This window comes from Battus philenor, unplaced genomic scaffold, assembly GCF_028537555.1.
Source record: "Battus philenor isolate CCGP_79_NKW_IND1 unplaced genomic scaffold, ilBatPhil1.0.hap1 SCAF_19, whole genome shotgun sequence".
Lineage (NCBI taxonomy): Eukaryota > Metazoa > Arthropoda > Insecta > Lepidoptera > Papilionidae > Battus > Battus philenor.
The window spans coordinates 13766079-13788982 of NW_027181681.1; the positions used below are offsets into that span (position 1 = coordinate 13766079).

General features: G+C 48.4%; 4 protein-coding genes across 5 annotated transcripts; 3 read left to right on the forward strand and 1 right to left on the reverse strand.

Annotated features, from left to right (window-relative positions):
- Positions 1 to 1339: 1339 nt before the first annotated feature.
- LOC137921743 (endoplasmic reticulum metallopeptidase 1-like) lies at positions 1340 to 8035 on the forward strand (the record flags this gene model as incomplete). Its single annotated transcript, XM_068764562.1, has 15 exons — positions 1340 to 1435; positions 2075 to 2222; positions 2886 to 3008; positions 3252 to 3408; positions 3479 to 3581; positions 3651 to 3771; positions 3873 to 3992; positions 4062 to 4247; positions 4365 to 4544; positions 4613 to 4983; positions 5229 to 5321; positions 5860 to 6061; positions 6143 to 6352; positions 6422 to 6600; positions 6677 to 8035. Coding segments are annotated over 15 exons (2457 nt in total), but the record flags the coding sequence as incomplete, so codon positions are not given.
- A 1521-nt stretch (positions 8036 to 9556) lies between these two features.
- LOC137921486 (transmembrane protein 209) lies at positions 9557 to 16257 on the forward strand. Of its 2 annotated transcripts, none has more exons than XM_068764261.1 (8): positions 9557 to 9669; positions 9741 to 9869; positions 9964 to 10142; positions 11574 to 11799; positions 11914 to 12020; positions 12090 to 12199; positions 14605 to 14940; positions 15689 to 16257. In XM_068764261.1, exons 1-8 carry the CDS (start codon positions 9632 to 9634, stop codon positions 15950 to 15952), a joined length of 1389 nt encoding a protein of 462 aa, XP_068620362.1. In that variant the 5' UTR covers positions 9557 to 9631; the 3' UTR covers positions 15953 to 16257. The 2 variants fall into 2 exon arrangements, with proteins under 2 accessions (XP_068620362.1, XP_068620363.1); XM_068764262.1 differs by having other exon boundaries at positions 12093 to 12199.
- A 29-nt stretch (positions 16258 to 16286) lies between these two features.
- Positions 16287 to 17778, reverse strand: pch2 (pachytene checkpoint 2 protein). The gene has a single exon (XM_068764263.1). The coding sequence runs from the start codon at positions 17675 to 17677 to the stop codon at positions 16385 to 16387; it is 1293 nt and encodes a 430-aa protein (XP_068620364.1). The 5' UTR covers positions 17678 to 17778; the 3' UTR covers positions 16287 to 16384.
- A 409-nt stretch (positions 17779 to 18187) lies between these two features.
- On the forward strand, positions 18188 to 21876 carry Gbeta5 (guanine nucleotide-binding protein subunit beta-5). The gene is made up of 7 exons (XM_068764197.1): positions 18188 to 18519; positions 19307 to 19443; positions 19615 to 19733; positions 20004 to 20205; positions 20376 to 20618; positions 20694 to 20924; positions 21078 to 21876. Exons 1-7 carry the CDS (start codon positions 18399 to 18401, stop codon positions 21087 to 21089), a joined length of 1065 nt encoding a protein of 354 aa, XP_068620298.1. The 5' UTR covers positions 18188 to 18398; the 3' UTR covers positions 21090 to 21876.
- The last annotated feature ends 1028 nt before the right edge of the window (positions 21877 to 22904 follow it).

The following is a 22904-nucleotide window of genomic DNA, read 5'->3' on the forward strand; positions in this document are numbered from 1 at the left end:
CAAGTTATACATTTTAAATTATCAAGGACTCATTAATATTTTTAATTAATGCACCTATGTTCTACATCATTACAAAGTTTAAAACCAAAATACTGACATCCTAAGAAACTCAAGATCGATCTAAATTTGTTTACTTATATACAAAAATAGAAATTAAGCAGAACATAACTTAAAGAAAATAAAAATTTGCTTTATTGTCAAAGTTTTTATCCATTTCTTTTATAACATTTTGGCCCAATGGAGGACATCCAATTGATTGATTACATGTCTTTGCCTATCCCCACAATTATCTAAATTTGAGGGAGATTGATTGTTCACTTTATTAAATTTCTGCCAGTACATATTGTGAACAATGAAGATTTTCTCATTTTCACTCTATAAATTGTGTTTATTTGCATTGACACACAAGTATTTTGATTTAAATTCACTTGAAACAGTCAAACTGCGGCTGCATAAAAGATCTTTAATACAGTAATTACTTTGATTTGTTGTGGATTTGAAGTCGAGAAGAAATTTCAAGCCTTGACACACTATGCTATAGCATATATTTTATGTAAAATGATGCGAAAATTAATTCTTTAAATTAAAATGAAACACACAAATAGGTATGTTTAAAATATAGGTATTGTTGTGTAGTCAAGACCTCTGTATTCATTGTATGTAGTCATGTCACAGATACAAAACAAAGTGCTAACAAAGAACAAGATTCATTAAATTACATTAATATAGTTCACGCAACTGGTGGTGGCCATACCACTGACAAGATGTTTATCATGTAACCCTATTTCTCAATCCCCATCACTCTAAAATAGAGCAGTAGCAGCTAGTTGAGGGGCGAGGAATGTTTTCTTAAAGTTTTATTTGATATCTGATTTGGAACCACACACTGTTCCATCATCATTTTTGCCATAGAATGTTTACTGCTGGATATATAGGCCTTCCCCAAAGATTTACAATAGGACTCATTGGATGCAGCCTGCATAAAGTCACTTCCAACAACCTTTATAAAGTCATCTGTTCATCTTTTGGGCAGACGTCCCCTGCTGCACTAGGTGGGCAACTGTACACTTCAGAACCTTAAGGTCCCATCTGCCATCTGTTCTGCTGCACTAAGGGGGCTGACCTACGCACTTCATTATTTGCCACTACTTATTTATTTGAAAACTAGTTAAGTATAAGTAAGGTTTAAGGGATTGAAGTACTTTCGGTCGTTTGAGCGGCGCGGCTGTCGCAGGGTGGTGGCGCGGAGAAGACGCGGCGCGGCGGCGTGGCGGCGCGCTGGGCGTGCGGCGCGGCGCTAAGCTCGGCGCTGCTGCTGCTGCTGGCCGCGCACGCCGGCCACCGCCTGCCGCTGCCGCGCGCCGGCCCGCCGCACACCTTCAGCGCCTTCCGCGCGCACGCCCACCTCGTCAACCTCACCGCTATCGGGCCCAGGGTACGCGGCACCTTCCAGCGCGTTCAATACTAGTGTTATGAGCCAGACTAGAGCAAGCCACCGAGTCGAGGTTCGACCCTCTCGGGCGCTCTCGTGTCGGACAGGACAAGGCGAGGTCCCCTCTAGGGAACCATTGAACTTAGTCACTCCATGGAACATCCGACGAAGCGATCTAAGAGCTCGGTGACCTCCCAATAAGGTAAACTATTAGTTTGTAGGAACCCGAGCCGAGTTTACCCCAAGAGTCCCCGAGCTTCGCTACCTTTAAAGAGACCTTGGCCTGCCTTGTACCCGGCAAATACTGCCATCGATCGAACTTTCACTGCTGCCCAACACAAGTGAAAGTTGACGATGTGATGTGAGTAACGAGCAGCGGGTGTACACACACGTCCGGATTTGCGTACGTGTACACGCAATTGTACGGATAGTCCATTTAACTTTGCGGCCCCGGAACGGCAACAGCCCCAGGTGAAGTTGTCCAAACTGGTGCCATTTTTCTTTGCCCCAGCAATCATTGGATTCATTCTCACAAACAAAATTCTCCAGATTTAGTTGTCCATCTGTAAATTAAATCTCTTTGATGGAGGAGAGGCATGAGCCGAAGCGCTGATCGCCCGTGCGGATGTGATGTTGTGTCAGGTGGCGGGCAGCTACGAGAACGAGGTGCTGGCGGTGCGCTGGGCGCTGGAGGCGCTGCGCCGCGTGGCCGCCGCCGCCTCTCCGCACAACCGGCTGCAGGTGGACGTGCACACAGCCAGCGGCGCCTTCCCGCTCACCTTCCTGGACGGTCAGCACCATGCGCGATACTTTGTATTGTTCAAACACGCCGTGCTGCGCAGGACGATTATGTTTATAGATTACTATCAAACGATGTACGTTTCGTAGTTTCTTCAAATCCCCCGGGCTTGTAAATTCCTCATCTCTTTTTTCCGTCATTTGTAACCTGCGTGACGTCAGCGCGAGCGCGGACATAGAATGAACATCTGCACAGCGTGGGCGGCGCGTGGGCAGCAGACAATAGTTTAATGGAAGTCGCAATAATCGCAGATCCAGCGCACATGACCTAATTAGCTCTTTCGCCGCCTCTCCGTCTCTGTTGCTTTAATGCCGCTTACACAGCTGGTGAAGAATTTCAAAAATATCAGGAGTGAACGGCCTTCACTGACGGGTATTCAAATGAATCGCATCGGGTCATCACAGCGACCAGCGTGGGCGACAGTCGTGAAAATGATCACAGAAATAAAATTTCATTGTATTTCACTGTGATTCACAAACCAAGACACGATTAGAACGTAGCTTTATTGTATTATTATTACTATTATTATATTATTAATCTGAACATTGGTATTCCAGGGGAGCTCCGTTTATTGTGATAACACACGACCGTTGATCATTAATTTGCCACCGAGAAGTATAACATTATGAATAATTGTCCATGTGCGCGTGGCAGGCATGAACAACGTGTACCGCGACGTGCAGAGCGTGGTGGCGCGGGCGAGCGGCGCGGGCGCGCGCGGCAGACGCACCGCGCTGCTGCTCAACTGTCACTTCGACACCGTGCCCGACAGCCCCGGTGAGAGTCGCGCCCCGTCCGCGGCGCGCCACCCCGCGCCGCGCCGCACCGCCCCGCACCGCCCCGCACCGCCCAGCGCCGCACGTGCCTTGTGCTTGTACAGCCCATGCGGCCGAACATTCCATTTGTTTTCATCGGCCGAGTTTAGACCGTGCGGCGTCGAGCGCGGGGTGGCAGCGCTGTGCGTGACATATAATTTAAAGTTGTCGTTGCTCACGTACGTGCGTGCGTGTGTGTACGTAGGCGCGAGCGACGACGGCGCGGGCTGCGCGGTTGCGCTGGAGGCGCTGCGCGCCCTGCTGGCCGCGCCCCGCCCACTACGCCACGACCTCGTGTGCCTGTTCAACGGCGCCGAGGAGAACATCCTGCAGGCATCGCACGCTTTCATCACCACGCACAAGTATGCAAGCCTGTGTAGCGACTGCTGCGTCGTACGGACTCAGTGCAATACTTATAATGGTCGCGTGCAGGTGGGCGCGCGACGTGCGTGCGTTCGTAAACCTGGAGGCGTGCGGTGCGGGAGGGCGCGAGGTGCTGTTCCAGGCTGGCCCACACGACCCCTGGATGCTAGAGGTAAGCCCCACGGAGCTTCCACCCACTGTTCCTCCCACTGACTGCATCATACAATACGCGCCTGTGCAGGTGTACGCGGGCGCCGTGCCGCACCCATTCGCATCGTCGCTGGCGCAGGAGCTGTTCCAGAGCGGGCTCATCCCCGCTGACACAGACTTCCGCATCTTTAGGGATTTCGGCGGCCTTTCGGGTGAGTCCGTGCACGGCAGCTCTCGCCTCGTGAACACGGGGCAAGCGACCGTAGTACCGACGGAAACATATCATGTGCGGGGACACGGCGGCGGCTTACAGGCGTGGACCTGGCGTGGAGCAGCAACGGCTACGTGTATCACACACGGTTGGACACTGCAGAGCGGGTGCCGCTGGCCGCGCTGCAGCGCACCGGCGACAACGTGCTCGCGCTGCTGCAAGGTGCGCCGCTTCAGCTGTACAGCAACCGTTACGTAAGGCCGGACGAAGCATAACCGTGTGCGTGCACAGGGCTGCTGGGCAGCCCACAGCTGGAGCGCGAAGCGGAACGCGGCGCAGGCACGCCCGTATACTTCGACGTGCTGGGCGTGGTGGTGGTGGCGGCGCGCCCGCCCGCCGCGATGATGGCCGCTGCGCTCACCTGCGCGCTGCTGCTGCTGCGCCTACACCTGACCGCACGCGACGCCCGGGAGCAACGTAAACCGTCATGTTATTCCGCTGCAATTGCTAAAGCCAATTGGCCAACAGTTCAATAAACGCTAAACGCTTGCCGCCGCACACTGTCTATCGCGTCTGAGCCGTAGTGTCCGGCAGTGTATCTGGAGCGTGGCGCGTGGGCGCGCGTGGTGGGCGGTGGCATGGCGGCCGTGGGCGCGGGAGCGGCGACAGGGCTGGCGGCCAGCGCGGCGATGGGCGCGGTGCTGCACGCTGCGGGAGCGCGGCTTTCGTTCTACTCTCGGCCGTGGCTGCTGGTGCCGCTGTACGTGCTGCCGGGTGAGTGCCGGTGGCGGGGAGCGAGGTGCGCGCCGTGCTGACGCGGCGTTCACGAGGGCTGTGTGCAGCGGCGTGCGGGTGCTGGGCGGGCACACGAGCGGCTTGGACGCGCTGCGTGGGCGCGCGAGGTGCTGGCGTGCGCGGCTGGTGGCGCGCGCGCGCCTGCGCCGATGCCGCGTGCGCGTGGAGCGGCGCGGCGCTAGCGGTCTGCGCGGCGCGCGGGCTCCGCTCGGGCTTCGTGCCGCTGCTGTGGGTGGCGGGCTGCGCTGGCGCGGACGTGTGCGCGAGCGCGGCGCGCACTACGGGAGGGCGGCGCGCGCTTCTGTGGGCGCTGGGCGCTGCGCTGCCGGCCGCACACACGGCGTACCTCGCGCTGGCCTCGATCGAGATGTTTGTTCCCATCATGGGGCGCGCCGGCACTCCGCCGCTGCCGACCGACGTGAGTACTGTGTAGGTACTTTACACAGAATTTGTTTCAAGTCCAACGAAATCTATCGACTCCTACTTGCGGATTCGATTTGACTTTGATCCGAGTGCCCGGCAATAAAACGGCATCAGAACGTTTAATTGCAAAAATGGGACATTCCTTGAATACTTGGCAGACGCTAGTGCAGTCTACACAAACGAGCACAAAAGTATCGAAGTTCGGCACCGCCGCAATTCATAGCCGGGCGAGTGTTGCAGGTGCTGATGGCGCTACTGGTGGCGCTGCTGACGTTGACCACGCTAAGCTGGATGCTGCCGCTAGTGGTGGCCGCTGACAATGTCAATAAAATGGTTGGTTGCTAATGTCTTCACACTAACCGTTTTCCCTTATTCCCAAAGCTTCTAGAGGCGGTGTCCTGAGACCAACGAGAACGGTAGGCTTTGGATTTTTTTAAATATAATATGACGATTATTTTTGTGCCGTGGCTCGGGGATTAACAGATAGTAGTGACGCGACTTTGTCATTTGTTTCGGCACGGTCGGGTGCTTTGCCGGGAGCATTAACAATTTTATAGCGTCCGTGGCAACAAGGCGCTGCAAGAGTTTAGTCTAAGTGCAGTATTGTGCATTATTATTTGGGTAATCACCATGTTACAATCGCTTACGCAGAGGCTGTAGAATGAGCGTAGGGTCCGTCAAAAATTTCCAGTAACGCATCCAATGAAAATTTACTTGGTGGCGGTATCGCGAGCATGCAGTGACCTGTCTGGATTTGCATAGCACGCGGAGTAATACCAGACCATAGCTTTGCCCACAAATCTGTTCTTACGGTACTCTGCCGCTACGATACGTTTGATAAAGTTTTATCCCGCGCACGGTCCGCGTGCAGCTGTGCGGGCTGGCATGCGTGGCGCTGGCGGGCGCGGCTCTGGCTGCGACCGGGGGCCCGCGCGCCGCCTACAGCGCCGACCGTCCGCAGCGCGTGCTGCTGTTCCACACGCGCCGCACAGACCACGCGCGCGCCTCCGTCGACAACTTCTTCTGGATCCCGGAGATCGACGCCAACACGCCGCACTCGCTCGAGGGATACGGTACGCTACAATCTAGCGAAACTTTCACCTCAGTCTTGATATGTGTGCGCGCTCTCACTATGTGTGGATCGCTGTACGCAGTGGAGGGCATCGAGGAAGCGCGCGCCAGCAGCGTGGAGGAGTGCGCTCGCTGGGTGTACTGCGGCGCGCCATACTACCTGCCGGTGCGGCAGCTGATCGCGCGCGGGCACTCGCTGCCCGCCGCCGGGCCGCCGCGCACGCTGCTGCGCGCCGCGCCGAGCCTGCAGCGCCTCAACGGCACGACGCGCATTTTGCTGCTCGACCTCGCAGGTGCGCGCCCCTCGGCACCCGCCCCACTAGCTCCAACCGCGCGCGTCTCTGAAACGCTCTCGTGTGCAGGTCCGCAGCACGTGGTTTTGGTAATATCGCCGGTGGAGGGCGCTTGGGTGTCGTGGTGCTCGGAGCTAGAAAAACTGCAGGAGGGGCCGCGCTGGGGTCTGCGCCGCACCTACTTCGTGACGGTGCACCACGCCCGCGCTGAACCAGCCGGCCGCGCGCGCCTTCAATTCCACTTACAGGTGCGACACGCCCGCGCCTGCTATTTGTTCGAATGTGTATATTTCAATACCTGAAGTTACAATGTTCGTTTTTCAGCACGACCTGACGAAAGAGCCAGAAAAATGGGTGGACTTGTCGGTAGCGGGACACAGCCTGTTTGGCGAGCAGGCCCTGTCGGATGAACACCGCCGCCTGCTGCAACAGCTGCCGCCGTGGACATCGCCAACCGGCTGGGGCGTGGACCTCCACCTCTACTCCCTCTAGGGGTGCCGCTTGCCGCCCCCTCACTCTAGTGACTCCTGACGTGTAGACAAAATAACGAGCCGCGGAAGTACTCTTATTGAACGCTCGGCGCAGCTCGAACAGTAGTGACCTTTTTTGATGACAAAGCGCTCGTAAGCAATTTATTGGGGCCGACTTGATGTTCCGTTAGGGTTTGCTTGTTAAGGTGTGGTGTTTAGATGTCGTTGTCGACGGAGCCGTCGTGGCCCTCACCTCCGCTCGCGGCTACGACTGCGGGCCCCGGCGCCACGCCGCAGATGTCGACTCAATCGACCTTAGAACTTGTCGGTCTCCTAGTGTGGTGAGAGTTTCACATCGCTCAGTAATTTTAGTAACCAAAGCCATCCATTTCGAAGCTTTTTGGAAAAAGAGTGTTAGTTGTGTTGATCACTAACATCTCCCGGTAATCGTCCTATCGCCCTTGCCTTCAAGGGCTCCTTAGCCATGCCGGTGCCACGGCCCGGCGGTGCGTGACCGTCGCGGTCGTGCGGGCAGTGCGAGCAGAGGATTTGCACCGTTAAGGATATTGGCTAATGTTATTTTTCAGCAATACACTATTATTTTCATTGGACATGTTACGGATCCGGTATTGATGGTTTGGGGGGGGGGGGGGGAGTGTCGCTGGTCGCGCGGTTTTGGGACGCGGGTAGTATAGTTTAATTGGAACGGGTTTTTATTTTATAGTAGCAATATTAGTTAGTAGTTTTGCAATGTTGTTTTATGTAAACGATTGCGACGACGTGTTGGCCCACGCGCAACATGCAGCATGGCGGTCTGGGCGGCCTCGCCGCTGCGCCAAAGGACCACCACATGAATGACTGATCCCTAAGATCTGACATTTGTGGGGTGCTCAAGTGTTACAGCGGCAACTGGAGAAGAAGCTGTGAGAAATTCAGAGGCGAATTAAACTCGACGGTTCCGAGCGCGGCGCCGCTGCCCGGCCCGCGACGCTCTTGACATGTTAAAACCTGCTTCGTTGTTAAATAAACTGTTTATTATTATTGGCTTAGTTTATTACACGACCCCGTGAAATTAAGCTGCAGTTCATTTGCCTGGTCACCGTCAACACGAGTTCACACACGATGCAGGAGCTGCCGAGGCTTGTGCACGCGGTGAATGGACATTAGTGTAAATGTTTTAAATCCAATGTATACCTCACTAGCTATCAATTATTGTATGGTGCGCCCTATCCAAAAATTAATAATTTTTGAAATAATAAAACACTTCTTTTAGACTTTTAACTTTCAAAAATTATTGGCCTGGCTCATCCCAATAGAGTTTTAGAGTGGACACTATATGGAGCGAAAAGTGAAACTAGGTGTAAAAAAAGGTATCCATTCACCCCGTTGATGCTTTTTACTAATCACCCTGTACGTCTATGTGCAATGTGTCCGACAAACACGGCAGGGGTTCTTTAACAGAATCAGACTTGCTAATCATTTGAGTAAAAAATTCAAAAAATTGTTGGAACCGGTGGGCAATTGTATCGCTTCTGTTTTTCGTTCCTCTCGTGTAAAACTTTCTTTTTAAGTACCACTAAACATTTCTCTCAATATTTTAAAAAGATGTACAAGCAATTGTTAAAAACGTTGCGCAGATTTTGAAATAGTCACACCTTTAACCACAAAAGACTGCCTCTTCAATAGCAAAATTCTGGTGCTCTCTATACAATGAGCCATCATTGCTTATTGGTCTTATGGCCGTCACACGTGGACCTGTAAGCATCACGCGAGCGCTAACTCGCAAGTCGCGGGCGGCGCCAAAATAATCGTCTAGCTGACAAACATCGGATTCTGCGCAACGGCTGAAGCACAATAGGACGATAAAATTATCATCGATATTATACGTTCAGTTATAAAAACAGCGCTGTAACTTTGACAAATACAAATATTTCATAATAAATTTCCACTTGATTGCATTTCATTTTAATTCGGTTAAAGAACCTTTACTCCTTAAGTACTCTTTTCTTAAACTCTACGCTTGGGGTTCTCTACATATAAAAGTACTTTATTTCAGATAGGATAGAGAACCTCGCTTTACCAATAAGGTTCTCGATTCTTAAAGTGGAGACCTCGATATAATCCCGCCGTGATGGCCAAATGAAGAAACAATAACCTTCGACTATCTATACACTATGATGAAAATACATATACTAAACAGCAGCTCAACGCCGCATCGACGCTTGGAGTTGCTCTAAGTCTCAATGTCACAGACGCTGCACAACGCGTCACTCAATATTATAGAATTTCTCCTTACTGCTAAGATTTGGGACTTATAAAATGAAGCACCTTTTTTTTATTTTTATAAATATATAATGATTTAAACTTACAATAAATATTAACGACGTCCAAAAAACTTGTGTATATATAAGATACGTTACGTTTTCTATTTAAAATGTCTGCTTTAACTAGTATTTCCATTTAAATTCTACAACTCAAGTTTTATTATTACAAAGCGCGAATATAAAAGTGAATTAATAGAATTGAGAATTTTTTACCAATTTATAAATATATTTTAATTCATAGATATCATATATTATTTATTAAGTTTACTTTCACGATTAATTTACTTTGTGCCATGAAATTCATTGAAGCTTGTTCTCGTTACTATTATAAAGCATTAAGTATTCGAGTTTGATATCCTTTGCCTTTTTCGTCATGAAAAAAATTGTTGGCTTGGCTGTTGACAGTTACAAAATTCTTGATATTATGTTTTTGTTTGCAGTTTATTTTACAAAATGAAGAATTTATAGAAATAAAGAGAAATTATATGTTATCTCACAAAAAAGTTTTTTTTAATGTTAATATGTAAGTGCTACAATATTATTATGTTTGTTAAGAGCAAGCAATACTAATAATAATACTTGGATTTGTTTTAGGTGTTTCGGCCCAAATTTTGATTTAGTTCAAAGAACAATAGACATTAATTATGAAAAAAGAAAACGTGCCGCTTCCATGAAATGGTTTCTTGTGAACGCCGCTGTTTTTCTCGTTTTCACCTATGACTTGTAAGTTGATGTGAAAACTTAACCTCAGCTACGCACTGTTTGTTTTTAGTTTTGCTTTGCACAGTGTGCAATGTATGTAACGGTGTGGTCGCAGAACGTGCACGGGCGGCTGCCCCGCGACGGCGGCGCGCGCGGCTGAGCTGGTGCTGGCTGGCGCGGCATGCGCGTGCGCGTTGCGGCACGGCGCTCGCCTTCTGGTGCGACGCGCGCCTCCGCCCGCGCGCCTTTCGCGGCGCCAGCTGCGGCTGTTGGGGCTCGCTGAGGCCGACCTGGGTCTGTCCGCCGCGTCAGCCACTACGCACTATGCGCCTTACATAGCTTTACATTGAGGCAACCACTAAAAGTGCTTTTTATTCGTTTGCAGTCCACAATCAGACTACTGTTTGTAACTAGATGTGTGTACAGTGACTACCAATTATATACTCCCTTTTGCACACACAGCTATGTCTGTTGCATTAACTTCCAAATGTTATGGCAGTTTTACAATATTTGCTGTTGTAAGAATTTGGATAGCCGACCAGTGTTGACTGTTAGCAAGCCAGCATTGGCGGGATTTAACTAATGGGCTGATCTCTTCTTTGACTGTTGCAATATTTAGGTGTTTGCGAATTTCAAGAGTTGGCTGTGTACCAAGTGACATGACATATTCTTCTAAATATGATGGTCTGCTCGCAATAATAGAGATATTGTAGCTTGCTGAGAGAGCTGTGTCATCCGCAAAAGTGGTAATAGTTACTCCTTAAGGTTTTTAAGAGATATTGTGAAAATTGATGTTACTATTGCTTGCTAGACTTAAAACAGTCTATCCAATAGATAGATTGCACCAGTTGTTACAAACTATGCAGCAGGAATTGCTTTGTTTTATATAGAATTCATAAGTCCGTACCTTGCCATACATCTGTTGTGTGTCAAGGAATGTAGCAGAGCATTTTTTTACTGTCAGTCACTATGAATCAATTTGGCAATTAAAGAAAACTGTTGGAAACCAAATTCATGGTTAGGTATTATTTTGTTGTGGATCAAAACAGGCAAGATGCATGCAATATCAGATTTTCACAGATTTTTTATAGTTGGCTGGATCGCTATTTATTGGCCTGTAAACTCACTTTGTTAGGTGGTTTACTTATTTTTTATTATATGGCCCCTGCTATTAGGAGCCCCTCTTACTCCTATCTTTGGGGTCATTTTATTTCATTTAACAATTTTTTTGTAATTACTTTTATTTTTGTGCTCTTCTTGCATCCTTCTTATAATTTTTCATACTTCATTTTTCTTTCCACATTTCTTCTGCCTTTCTCTTTCATTCGATATCATTCATTCCTCAACTTGTTTCTCGGTTTTACATTTCTCTATTTTATACATTTTATTCTTTATACATTTCACATATTCTTATTTTTAACTTTTATTTCTACTGATTGCTTTTCTGCAATTTTGCTGCAAGGTTCGAAGAACTTGGTCTCTTTTCGTCCTCCTTTATTAGCGAGGCCATTAACTCCTCCCAAATCTTCATGCCTGACCGGCATTCAGGGTCGACACGGAGTCCTCCGAATGCAGAACAGTGGGCTTAAACCAGTGAAGGTACTCTGAGAACCCCCCGTGCCCCGTGAAGAGCTGGACCAAAACCGCGTCCACCTCGATACTGCAGAACACGCGGTGGTTTACTGGTTCTTTGTTAATGATCCTACAGTGTCGCTATTTGTTTAGATTCATCGCTGGTACTGTCGGAGTCTAGCGAGACTGAGGCAGGTGGCGAGTGCGTCGCGGACCACGAGCTGTCGGCCGCGGACACGCAGCTGTCGCTGTCGCCGCTGCGCTGGAGGGGCGCGGCTCCGCCCAGCCCGCCCTCGCCCGCCGCCCCGCAGCACGCGCGCCCTGCGCCCGCGCTTGACCGCTTCATCGCGGACCGACGCTCGCTCAGCGACTATCTGCAGTGAGTTCACTCCTCTTCGGCGTTGCCCTTGTTCTCCCGACACGACACGCCGCACAGCTACTCTTGAGATGACTGTCCGCAATTGATTGAAAAGGATTGGTTTCACTCCCGCAGACAGCACGAGGCGCAGCAGGCGGTGCAGCAGGAGGCGCAGCGCGCGACGGGCGCTGGCTGTGCACGCGGCCCCCCGCCCACCTACCAGTTGTCGGCCGTGGACGCAGGTACGCGCCCGGACCGCACGCGCGCGTGTCTGCCTCCGTTTGTTAGTACACAGTTTTGTTTCTTCGCAGCAGAGGGCGGTAAGCGCGAGGAAGGCTCGCCGCAGCGCGCGCCGGAGGCCTGCTGGCAGCTAGATGTCGACCCGCACAAGCTCACGCAGTGGAATTTAAATTTGCGACTCGTAAGTTGGTCTTTGCTTTATTTGAACTTTGGTGCACACTGGTAATAAGCAGTAATTGTTTCCCCAATTCCATATATTGTGAAAGTGCAAGTGGTCTAGATGTTGATAAGTGATGACTTGGCTCCCCAGGTTTTGTAACACTATCACCTATGAAGTTTTTCGGAAAGTAGGGCGACATCCAGTTCTCATAATGCTATTGAAAGACATGACCAAACAGATGACAGCTTTTTAGGTACTTTTTGTGAATCATATTGAGCTTGGGGTGCCTTTCTATGATCAAATCTTTGAGGATTTTAGCGCTCTGTAAAGAAGTTCTATCTTCTGGATATCTATTACAGTGCCCTTATCTTGTAAAGTCTTCTGCACTGATGCTATTGCACCAGTTTATTAAGCCTTGGTAAACTGTCCTTAGGCTCAGGAGTATTGTGCCGTTATTAGAAGAAAATTATATATATTTAATAAAAATGGGTAGTGGGCAACAAAAAGGCACAAGAAGAAAAGTATGTATATATTTAATTAACTAAGGGTAGTGGGCAGAAGGCCTGGTCTAATTTTCAACCGCAGATCGGTACTCCCCTGATGGTGGTGGTAGCCAGCCGCACGATCTCCCAGGACTGGTCAGGCGGCAGCAAGTCGAGAGCAGGGAGCGCCGGTAGGTTGCAGTATGTGTCGGTTCCGGTGCACGGTTATATAGTTTCAACAGTGTAAAACTTGCAGTGTAAAACTTGCAGTCTAAAACTTGCAGTCTAAAAGTCGCAGCATAAAAGTCGCAGTGTAAACCTTGCAGTCTAAAACACGCACCTGTGAATAAATGTCACAGTTATGATATACATATATAAGTATATGTACAATTTGCTCCGCTGACAGTAAGTCCGGAGATGGCTTACAATGAAAGAAGGGCAGAAACCGAAAGCAGTTGATGTGATTGTTTACTGTCAGAACGGAGTTACAAAATGTAAAGCATGTAAAACAATAATAGGAGAGATAAACAAATAAACAAATTGAAAAGTAATAATGAATACATAATGATGGAACTATGGACACAGACAAAATGTTGAGCTCTAACTTATAGATAAATGCTACTTATAATATTAATGTCTTTATAATATTTGCTCAACACTTACCACTTTGGGGTGCGAGGCGATGTAACGGTTGTGGCGTGAACTAAATGATGCCCAGAGAATGAATAGGACCAAGGCGTGAATTTATAACGTAAATTCTAATTGGCCCCGGCGCGTGAGAAGACACGTAGCTGGTGTACGCAACCGACACAAAGAGTGTGCGTCGGTGCGTGAGACGACACCTAGCTAGTGAACGCGACCGAGGCCTGGATCCTTGTCCCCGAGCACTGGTGTAAACTCTGTGTGCTTGTGCGGGGCATAGGAATTTTTGTTAGAAAAACAAAGATCCGTTAAACCAATAGCATGCTCCCACGACCCCACGCCACTTGAGATGTACCGTTACCCGCTAAGGGTTGAACAATTTTTTGCTGTATTGCGATTTATGAGACGTTTCTCGTGATTATATTTTTTTGGTTAAAATTTTAACTAAGATTTATGGGACGTTAACTTGCAACGTTACAGTATATCTCCAACATGCACACAGAAATGTAATTGCAAAGATCATTGCAGCCTCAAATATATGGGACTCTGTCTAAAGGTGCTATTTGTTGCAGTAATTTATTGCCCATTATGTCTCTGAATGACGGTCTATTCATTAGCCTCTTGTAAAGACAAGGCCGCATCACTACATTGAGCAATGTCATGCTGGCTATCAAGAATATCTGATTGTGTTTCAAAGAATCCTTCAGCTTGAATTGATTTAAAAGTACATCTTTGACAACCACTTAGTAATAATGAAATCCAAGACATAGTAATCTTTTAGGGTTGGCTGGCCAACGAGTAGGTTCTGCAGTTGGGATCGTTGTTAGTATATTATTGTCAACACTTCTTTAGTTCTAGGTGTTATGGTTCTTCCACACATAGTTATAAGGCTGGACCCCCAGTAAAGGTGTTTGCAATCCCAGTCACCTCTAGCTATAAAATAGCTTCCAATACTTTCAAAGTAACCACTTAACTGACTGTCTGCTACTTTGTGCCATGGAGGGCAGTATAAATAGAAATAGTACCTTTATGGTCTCAGCAAGACTGCAAAGATACCATTTCTATCAGAGATGCAAAGATGCAATTGTTATTCAGGTTGCATATGTTCGATACCGAATTTTGGTTTCTCATGATGTTCTGTTGTTTTAATAATTTTTGCAGACCTTTTAGTGCTCTTCCATCAGGGTGGCTTGTTGAGTTAGCTGACACTTATTACTTTTGAATTAGTAGTTCTTCAATTAAGCTGATGTAGCTAGGCCAAAATAGTTGTCGGCTGACGTGTGTGACGGGTTGGTGCCGCAGTGGATCCACATCACGATCCTGGAGAGGCTGGTGGAGGGCATGGCGGCGGCCGACGCGGCGCTAGCACGGCTGGCGGGCGGCGAGGCGCAACTGGGCCGGCTGGGCGGCGAACGGCTGCGTGCTCTGTCGGGCACGATACCGGCGCTTGGCGCGCTGCTGCCCTACCTCGAGCCCTTCGCCGACCAGCGCTACGTGGTGCGGCGTATACGCGACTTGGCGCGAGCTCCCTGTCTCAGCAGCTACCGCTGGAACGGCGGCGGCGCCGACTGGGAAGACTCGCTGCCTACCGACGCAGAGATCATCCTGCACCTCTTCGCCACCTACCTCGACGGACAGGTACCCTCATCCCCGGCACAGTCCAAGCTATGTAAATGGCCCACTCAGTAAAGGTGGATAGACAAGTGGGCTGCTAAGACAAATCATCCTTTCATGACACAGTCCCTCCGCTGAGGATTGACAGCCACATGAGGCATTTTGACCCTAAAGCCTCACTAACAAAATGACTTAACATAACTGTTGTCTCAAAACCTTTGGAAAAAATTGTAAAGCGTTTTGGTATCGCGTCGCTCTCCCGGGTCACCGGTGGGAATCTGCGATACCACCACTACGAGAAGCTTTGTTATAGATTCTTTCATCACTTATTTTCAAAGCACTTTGAAGTTGTAAAGTAATATACTATCAGCTTAAGATTACATTCAAAATGAAATGATGTGATAATAAAACGCCGGTTGTGAGATTCGAACAGAACTAACTTTTTATTTACGTTCAGAAACATACCTACATTTCACTTTATAACAATGACGGTAGGAACACTATACAATTTATGTTCCAATAGATGGCGGTATATGTATATTAATTAATGATTATTTGTATATAATTTCAACACTAAACTTAATTCGACCATGCAGAGGTCCTGTCTTTGGGACTCTGTGTAGTGACCAACCACACAAGCAACCTAAGAATTTTTAATACTTTACTAATCTGATGAAATAAGTAGTATACTAATTCGAAGCCATATTGTTAGGCTCACTTGTACATCAAGCTTTTACTTGCACTTGTTTACACTACTTTATTATGTGTGCAGATGCTCCAGAGTGGCAACCCGCGCCCGTTTAGCTCGCAGTACCTAGGCGGAGGCGGCGAGCTGTCGCTGCAGCGCGTAAGCGAGCGCCCGCCGCAGTGGGCCGTGTCGGCGCGTGGGGCGCTGGGCAGCGCGGCGCCCGGCCGCAACAACCTGCTGCACGCGCTACTGCTGCTGCTGGCAGCCGCCGCGCGCCGTGACCCGCCCGCGCTCGCACGCACGCCGCTCGGTCCCAGTGGCCTCAACATGCTCTGGATCCTGTCCTGACCGCGGCCTCAACACGCTCTGGGTCCTGTCATCCCCTCCCTGCGCACTCAACACCATCTTACGCATCAACAACCAACATCATTTATACCAATGTTTCATAAACCTTATTTGTAATGTTAGCTGTAAGAATTACAAAGTTCCTTTGTACAACTTTTCTGTACTGTGCTGGTTGTTCTAGCAGACTTGGAATAATGTGCCAAAAACATTAAGTTGACTTGAGTTGCGGTTGGTCACTCATCACTTGTTTAGTCAAAGTGATTGATTTAAATTGTTAATTCCAAAACTAAGGCTATGAATAAAAAATGTGGATTATCACTTTGTATTATTTATTTTAATTAATATTAGTAACCAATAATATTTACTAAAATATCTTTTTATTTTATTAGCTAGACTTAAAGCTAGTTTATACCAATGACACATATACAATGGAGATCACTGATCTCTCACGAGTGGCGGCGGTCCCACGCCGTCGCTGCAGAGATCGCTGGCATCTCGGATCTGCTGGACGAGCGCGGACTGTAATGCATCTATGAAAGTGGGCAGCGAGGGAGCGCGGGCGCAATCAGCGTGAAGGGCGCGCGCTAGGAATGGCAAGCGGCGCAGAGCGCGCGCCGACAGACCGGCAGCAGCAGCGTCGGTCGCCACGCGCCGCAATCGGAGGCTAGCGCGCGAGCCGTCACCTTCGGCGAAACGCGCCGCCTCCAGCACACGCAGCGGAAACAACTGCTCACGTGGAGCCACTACACCACGACCCATCAACTCGCCGCAGCAGCCGCGCAGGATCTCGTAGGCGGCGCGTTCAGTTGGCGGGCCCACGAGTCGCTTGATATCTGCGCGATCCACGAATGCCACGTCGATCGCGCCCGTGACATTGGACGTGGTCAACACGAGCGCGTTAGGGTGCCGTTTTAAGCGGTCCAGCTGCGTCAGAATCGCGTTCACTGCGCGGATTGAGTCTGAGGGCTCGAGGCCAGCGAGAGCTGCGCGCCGCGCGTGCGCCAACGATTCCACCTCGTCCACCAACACGCACGCCAGCAGCCTGCGATCCTCCACTATTTCACGAATGCGCTCGAACAGTTTGGCCACCAGCTTGCCGCTTTCTGAGAACCACTTGGAAAAAAGGCCGTGTGCATTAATCTCCAGAAGGCGCGCGCGCGGAAATCTTTCGGACAGCCGCACGGCTAGCTTCTGCGCAAGCGCGCGACATAGACTGGTTTTGCCCGTGCCTGGCGGGCCGTGCAGCAATACCACTCGGTTCCATCCGACGATATTGGGATCCACACCGCGATCAGCAAATTCGAACGCGGTTTCAACGAACCTCAACGTATCTTCCTTTATTTTTGAATCATATATCAGGTTTTCCCAAAGTCCGTGGAACTCTTCGGCCGGCAAGGCCCACACGTCGGCTACCGCCATCTCTTCACCGGATGAATTATCAGTCATCGTATCGGTTTCTGCTCCGAACGAATCCAGCGTGTAAATATGGTAAACTAGCTCCGTGTCGACGGTGGCTACGTCGGAGTCGTGGGCGGCGTCGCAGAAGGTAATGCATTGCACGTGCTCGTACAGCAGCACGTTTTCCTCCATGTCACGGTTAGTAATAGTAGCACCAGGAGTCAAACTAGTAAAATTTGCCAGAAATTTATGTACAATTTCTTTTAAATAGTTTTTGTCCATTAAACTATCTTTTTTTTGCACTACTTCCACATGTAGCGGGGGCGTCATATTTATCAAGAAGTATGGGTTGACTAATTTAAGAACTAAGAAATCTAATAAACATAAATATGAAAAGAGAATTAAACTTTAAAACTTTTTAACGATCGCAACTGTCGATTCGACAACTTGAACGTAAATGTTGTCAGTACCAAATTTTTATACGATAGAGATCTGTGCGATCGCTGTTTTTCCAACTTCTTCTTGTTCTTATTAGTGTTCGTTATTATGCAGGAATTTTTATGTAATAATATAAACATAAGTATTTTTTACCGTCGACAACTTCAATCACAAAAAGTTAAAAAGTTGTCGGACGTTTAGACGCGTGACAATTCTCCACCTTTTTTAACTGCGGATTAGATATTTTCTGTTTCATATTCAACGTTTAATACATTATAAAACCAATATTAATAATTTTAACCGCTTGCACTTTTACTTACGTTTTTAGTTGAGGCAACTGTGTCTAACAATTGTTTGACGGTTAATTTGTAAGATCTGTGATCAAAACTACAAAAGTGTCGATTGATGGTCTGTGTTTGGGTTTTACTCCCAATGTTATCGATTCTGCCTTGAACTGATTGTTGTTTATGGCGATTTTATCGTTTAAACTTGAATTATGACTCACGCGATGTGAATGGTTCAACGCTGCTTGAGGCGTATAACTGATTAGGAAATTTACACATTCCATTATTATAATGTGGTGTTGAAGCGCGGACCTGAGCGGTGCGGCGCCATGGCGGCCGACACGGCGGTTGCAGCCAACCCCGAGGAGACTCTGCAGTCGCTGCTGCGAGAGGCGGAGGCGCTCAAACAGAAACTTGAAGAGGAGCGGCAGAAGCTGAACGACGTGACCTGTGAGTGCCGCGCTCACGACACCGCGCCACTGCGGATGCTTCAAAGCCCGCATTAGACAATAGGATGTATATGTAGACCGACATAACAATAGCTCACCGCTGTTCATCAATCAAGAGAATGTGCCTCTGTGTTTACCTAGGCTATGTTGCGTTCATCATAATTCACCACATTTTTCCTTTTGGTTGTCAGTTTTCCTATGACCGAGATGTCTGTAATTTTGCTATATGATACCCATTGCATTATTAACGACAATAACTAAATAATGATGTTGTATTGTGGCATTTGTTAGTATAAGTGTGGCAGTATAAGTGTAGGTTTTAGTTAACTCAATTTTTAGGTAGATTGCTATGCAAACAACATCAGCTTACCATAGGCAAAACCATGCTCCACAGTTGAGTCAAAGATTTCCCGTATGTTGCAATTAGCCAGTAGGTGAATGTCATATTGCTATAGGTGTTGCAGTCATACTGAGATAAAGAAAATGCTTTGGGAAAACAGAATTCGTATGAGCTTAACAACAGTGGCTTTTGGTTTGAAGTAGAATGACCAAATGGACACCACAGTGCCTTTTATGTCGACAAGTCATTAGTACTAAAACACTGATTTTAATAAGTGGTAAAATGACAAATTGTTACACCAGCATTGGTTCCTCAAGTCCAAGGTGCTTTTATAATACCCATGATTTTAAAATATTCATTAGCTAAGTAAATGTGACACCTAATATAATGCATTGTAGAAGTCAGCGGTGATACTTTGACCATTACATTAACAATTGTATGTTTACAGTATCATGCGTTGCTGAACGGTTGGAAGCCATCAACTTCTTCAATCTGAAGCTGCGGCGTCTGCTAAAGGGACACCAATCCAAGGTCCTGTGTTGCGACTGGTCCTCTGACAAGCGTCATATAGTTTCATCATCACAGGTAAGAAGACCAGAACTCTTATCTTTTGGACAAGTATGTGCTCCTATGGTTGTGAAAGTGTTATCTGTAGAGTCTTTGATCCCTCCACACTTGTACCATCATCGAATACCATCACGGGCTGGTTAAGTTCTTAGTTGTTATCAATAATGCTTAATAATGCCATGGTTTCAGGATGGTAAGATTATCATTTGGGATGCATTCACTGCCACCAAAGAGCTCACAATTTCCGTGCCCAGCACATGGGTGATGGCGTGCGCGTATGCTCCTTCAGGAAACATGGTGGCCGCCGGGTAAGTCTGCAATCATTCTATTATATGTTAAATTGAAGTGATTTCGCCAAACTCTCCTGATGCACATTACAACAATTTTGGAACTTTGCAAGCACTGGGCGCAAGTATCGCTGCACGAGCTGCTCTTAGTGCAAGCGCGGGCAACCCGGCGGTGCTGCGCGTGACCTATTTATCAAACTCGTATATAATAAGTGATCCAATCTCTTACATGATTTTTGAACACAGGACATCCTTTTCTTTGGTGTAAAACTAATAGCGAACGATCTGCAGCGGGTTGGACAACAAGGTGACGGTGTTCCCGCTGGGCGGCGACGAGGAGCCGGCAGCGCGCAAGCGCACGGTTGCCACATACACCTCCTACATGGCATGCTGCCGCTTCCCCAACACCGACCGGCAGCTGCTCACGGCCGGCGGCGACGGCACCTGCGCGCTCTGGGACGTCGAGTCTGGCCAGCTGCTGCAGAGCTTCCAGGTGCCCGTGCTGCCTCTTAACCTCTTGATACGTCGATTTTAATAATGAATCCTTTTTATGCCACCTGCTGACCGTAATAACATTGGCTTCTTGCTGGACCCTTTTGTGTTAATTATAAAAACATTAGTTGATTTTGTCGCGTCTGCTGCTAACGGGCGCGCGCTCGGCAGGCGCATGGCGCGGATGTAACCTGCCTGGACCTAGCCGCGTCGGAGATGGGTGACACCTTCGTGTCCGGCGGGTGCGACCGCGCGGCGCTCGTGTGGGACATGCGCAGCGGCCACGCTGTGCAGGCCTTCGACACGCACGACTCCGACGTCACCAGCGTGCGCTTCCACCCCTCCGGCGACTCGCTGGCCACAGGCTGCGACGACTCCTACTGCCGCCTCTTCGACCTGCGTGCCGACCGCGAGGTGAGCCGCCGCGCCCACGCCCCGGTGTCGTGCCGAGCGCTGCGAGTACACAGGCTGCTGATTTGTGTCGGGCAGGTGGCGCGTTACACGAAGGAGAACATAATATTCGGCGTGAACTCGGTGGAGTGGTCGGTGAGCGGCCGGCTGCTGTTCGCCGGGTACAGCAACTACACAGCGTGCGCGTGGGACGCCCTGCGCGCCGTGCGCGTGTGCGTGCTGTGCGGCCACGAGCACCGCGTCACCAGCGTTCGCTTGGCGCCCGACGGCACCGCGCTCGCCACCGCCTCCTGGGACGCCACGCTGCGGGTGCGTGATTTGCTGTCCTTCCGTCCTCCTACCGACCACCTCATCAACATCATTGTGTTCGTCTTTCGTTGCTGGAGCCGCTGCAGTGGCGAACTAGTAGCGCCAACGAAAATATGCCGTATATACTACAGCATTCAATTTTTCTTGTTTTAGATCTGGGCGTAGGCACGCTGAGTGCAGCCACGCCCCCGCAGACACCGCTCCCGGCCGCAGCTCCTTGCATTTGAAAAGGAACTCGCATAATGACCGGTGTTACGTCACGCAAATAGGATTTGATAGGTTGTAAGATTTTATGCCGAGATGCGTTCGATAATCTAGAAGTCCGCCGTAGCGTAGTGTTATAGCTGAAGGTTGATAAGTTTAGAGTTCCGGTCAAAACGACTGTTCGCGTGCCCACGCCGGCTGGCGCGTGTGCGTGCGGCGCGTGCGACGTTACACCGCACTCGCCGACATTTCACCGCAAGTTCACGCGCTGGGGAAGTATATGCTGAGGTCGCAAATGGCACACGAACTCGACAGCCGGAAGCCCCCGAGCCTCCACGCTCGTTTGAGCGGATTGACAAAATAATTAAGAATGTTACCCCCGTAAACGTGTCTCCACGGCGCCGACTCCTCTCCTGTGTGTTTTACAATAATATTCTTAATTTAATTTTAATTAGGAGCAGAAGCAGGACCCGGTCGCGATCCCAAAGATTTGTTTATTTATATTATTGTTAGTATGTTTTGTTTGTAAGTCTGCCGTGTCCCGCGCGGACACGCCACGCACTCATATTTATTTCACAATGTTATTTATGTAGAAACATGAAAAAAATATGTTTAATCATTGATTTGTTTACGTTTTAACTTTATTGTACTAATAACTATTTAATAGAACACCTTAATAAATTATATGCAACGGAAGTTGAATTCGCTGCGCTCTGCGTCGCACTTACAATAAATTGATGTTAAATTGTGTTTGTAGTTTCACTGGCGCTCCGCCCTACGAGTGAAAAAGTTCCAGAACCTACTTCCTTTTTATATAACACGCTCGCGCCGGTCTCGGTGCTTCATAATGCTAACTGAATATTGAGGCAGCCCAAAGCGTTTGAATCTCCTCCCCATTGCGGTGAGACGTACAGCTCCGGCGTGAACGCGTTCAAATTAAAACGTTTTGCAGACCATTCAAGAGTGAGCCAGACCACGAGCTACTTGAATGCAAGAGGCAGTTTCCTCGGAACAGCTGCGTCGTTAAGGCCGTGGGTATTTGCGACGCCTTACCGTACAGCGATGAAGTAGGAATTTTATGCGGCGCATGTCCGACTTGTCGACCCCTAAACCTGAATGACATAAAATAAATTAAATTGACAAGTCGAGATACGATATGTTCTCCTGACTGCCATGCGTCTTAACCTGTCCATTCACTGCGCTAAGGTATCTGCTGCTTAGTTTAAACTTAGGATTAAGTAGAACGCAGCAAGGGGCAGACGATGCCAATGCACAGGCGAAGTGCGATTAACGTGTTTAAGCAGTTGTTAAAGAATATTTTTATTGGGATATAGGTATTTTAGCAAGTAAGTTTCGTATACCATTCTCACGCCAAAAGGAATACTATCTATAATCTTAATACTACGTACTATTTTTTTCTATCAACAATCTGTTTTATTGGCAGCTTATAGTTACGTATCCAAGAAGTACGAAGTTCTGTTCGTAAAAGAAGTATTGTTCGAAGTTTGATAAAATCTAGAAAAAAATGTGGATAGGTATTTATTGCTAACAATGAGTAAAAACATTAATAATTTCCTTCTTCATAAAATTTTTATTTTTGTGTTGTGTTGTTATCAATAGATTGGTAGATTATTTATTTTACAAAATGTAATAAGAATAGATATAACAAACATTTGATTTAATTGAAAAGATAGAACAAACATTTTCGTAAAGTGGCAACATGTTTTTGAGTATATGCGCTTTTATCGTAATTCTTTGATAGCAACATTTTCTTTA

What these genes read in the sequence shown, in the direction of transcription:
- LOC137921486 (XM_068764261.1), top strand. Translation starts at nt 9,632, where the DNA reads ATGTTATCTCACAAAAAAGTTTTTTTTAATGTTAATAT. An exon ending in TCGCTCAGCGACTATCTGCA is followed by an intron (nt 11,800 to 11,913) that starts GTGAGTTCACTC and finishes TCACTCCCGCAG; the next exon opens with ACAGCACGAGGCGCAGCAGG. An exon ending in GGAATTTAAATTTGCGACTC is followed by an intron (nt 12,200 to 14,604) that starts GTAAGTTGGTCT and finishes TTGGTGCCGCAG; the next exon opens with TGGATCCACATCACGATCCT.
- pch2 (XM_068764263.1), bottom strand. Translation starts at nt 17,677, where the DNA reads ATGACGCCCCCGCTACATGTGGAAGTAGTGCAAAAAAAAGATAGTTTA.
- Gbeta5 (XM_068764197.1), top strand. Translation starts at nt 18,399, where the DNA reads ATGGCGGCCGACACGGCGGTTGCAGCCAACCCCGAGGAGACTCTGCAG. An exon ending in GAAGCTGAACGACGTGACCT is followed by an intron (nt 18,520 to 19,306) that starts GTGAGTGCCGCG and finishes GTATGTTTACAG; the next exon opens with TATCATGCGTTGCTGAACGG. An exon ending in ACCTGCGTGCCGACCGCGAG is followed by an intron (nt 20,619 to 20,693) that starts GTGAGCCGCCGC and finishes TGTGTCGGGCAG; the next exon opens with GTGGCGCGTTACACGAAGGA.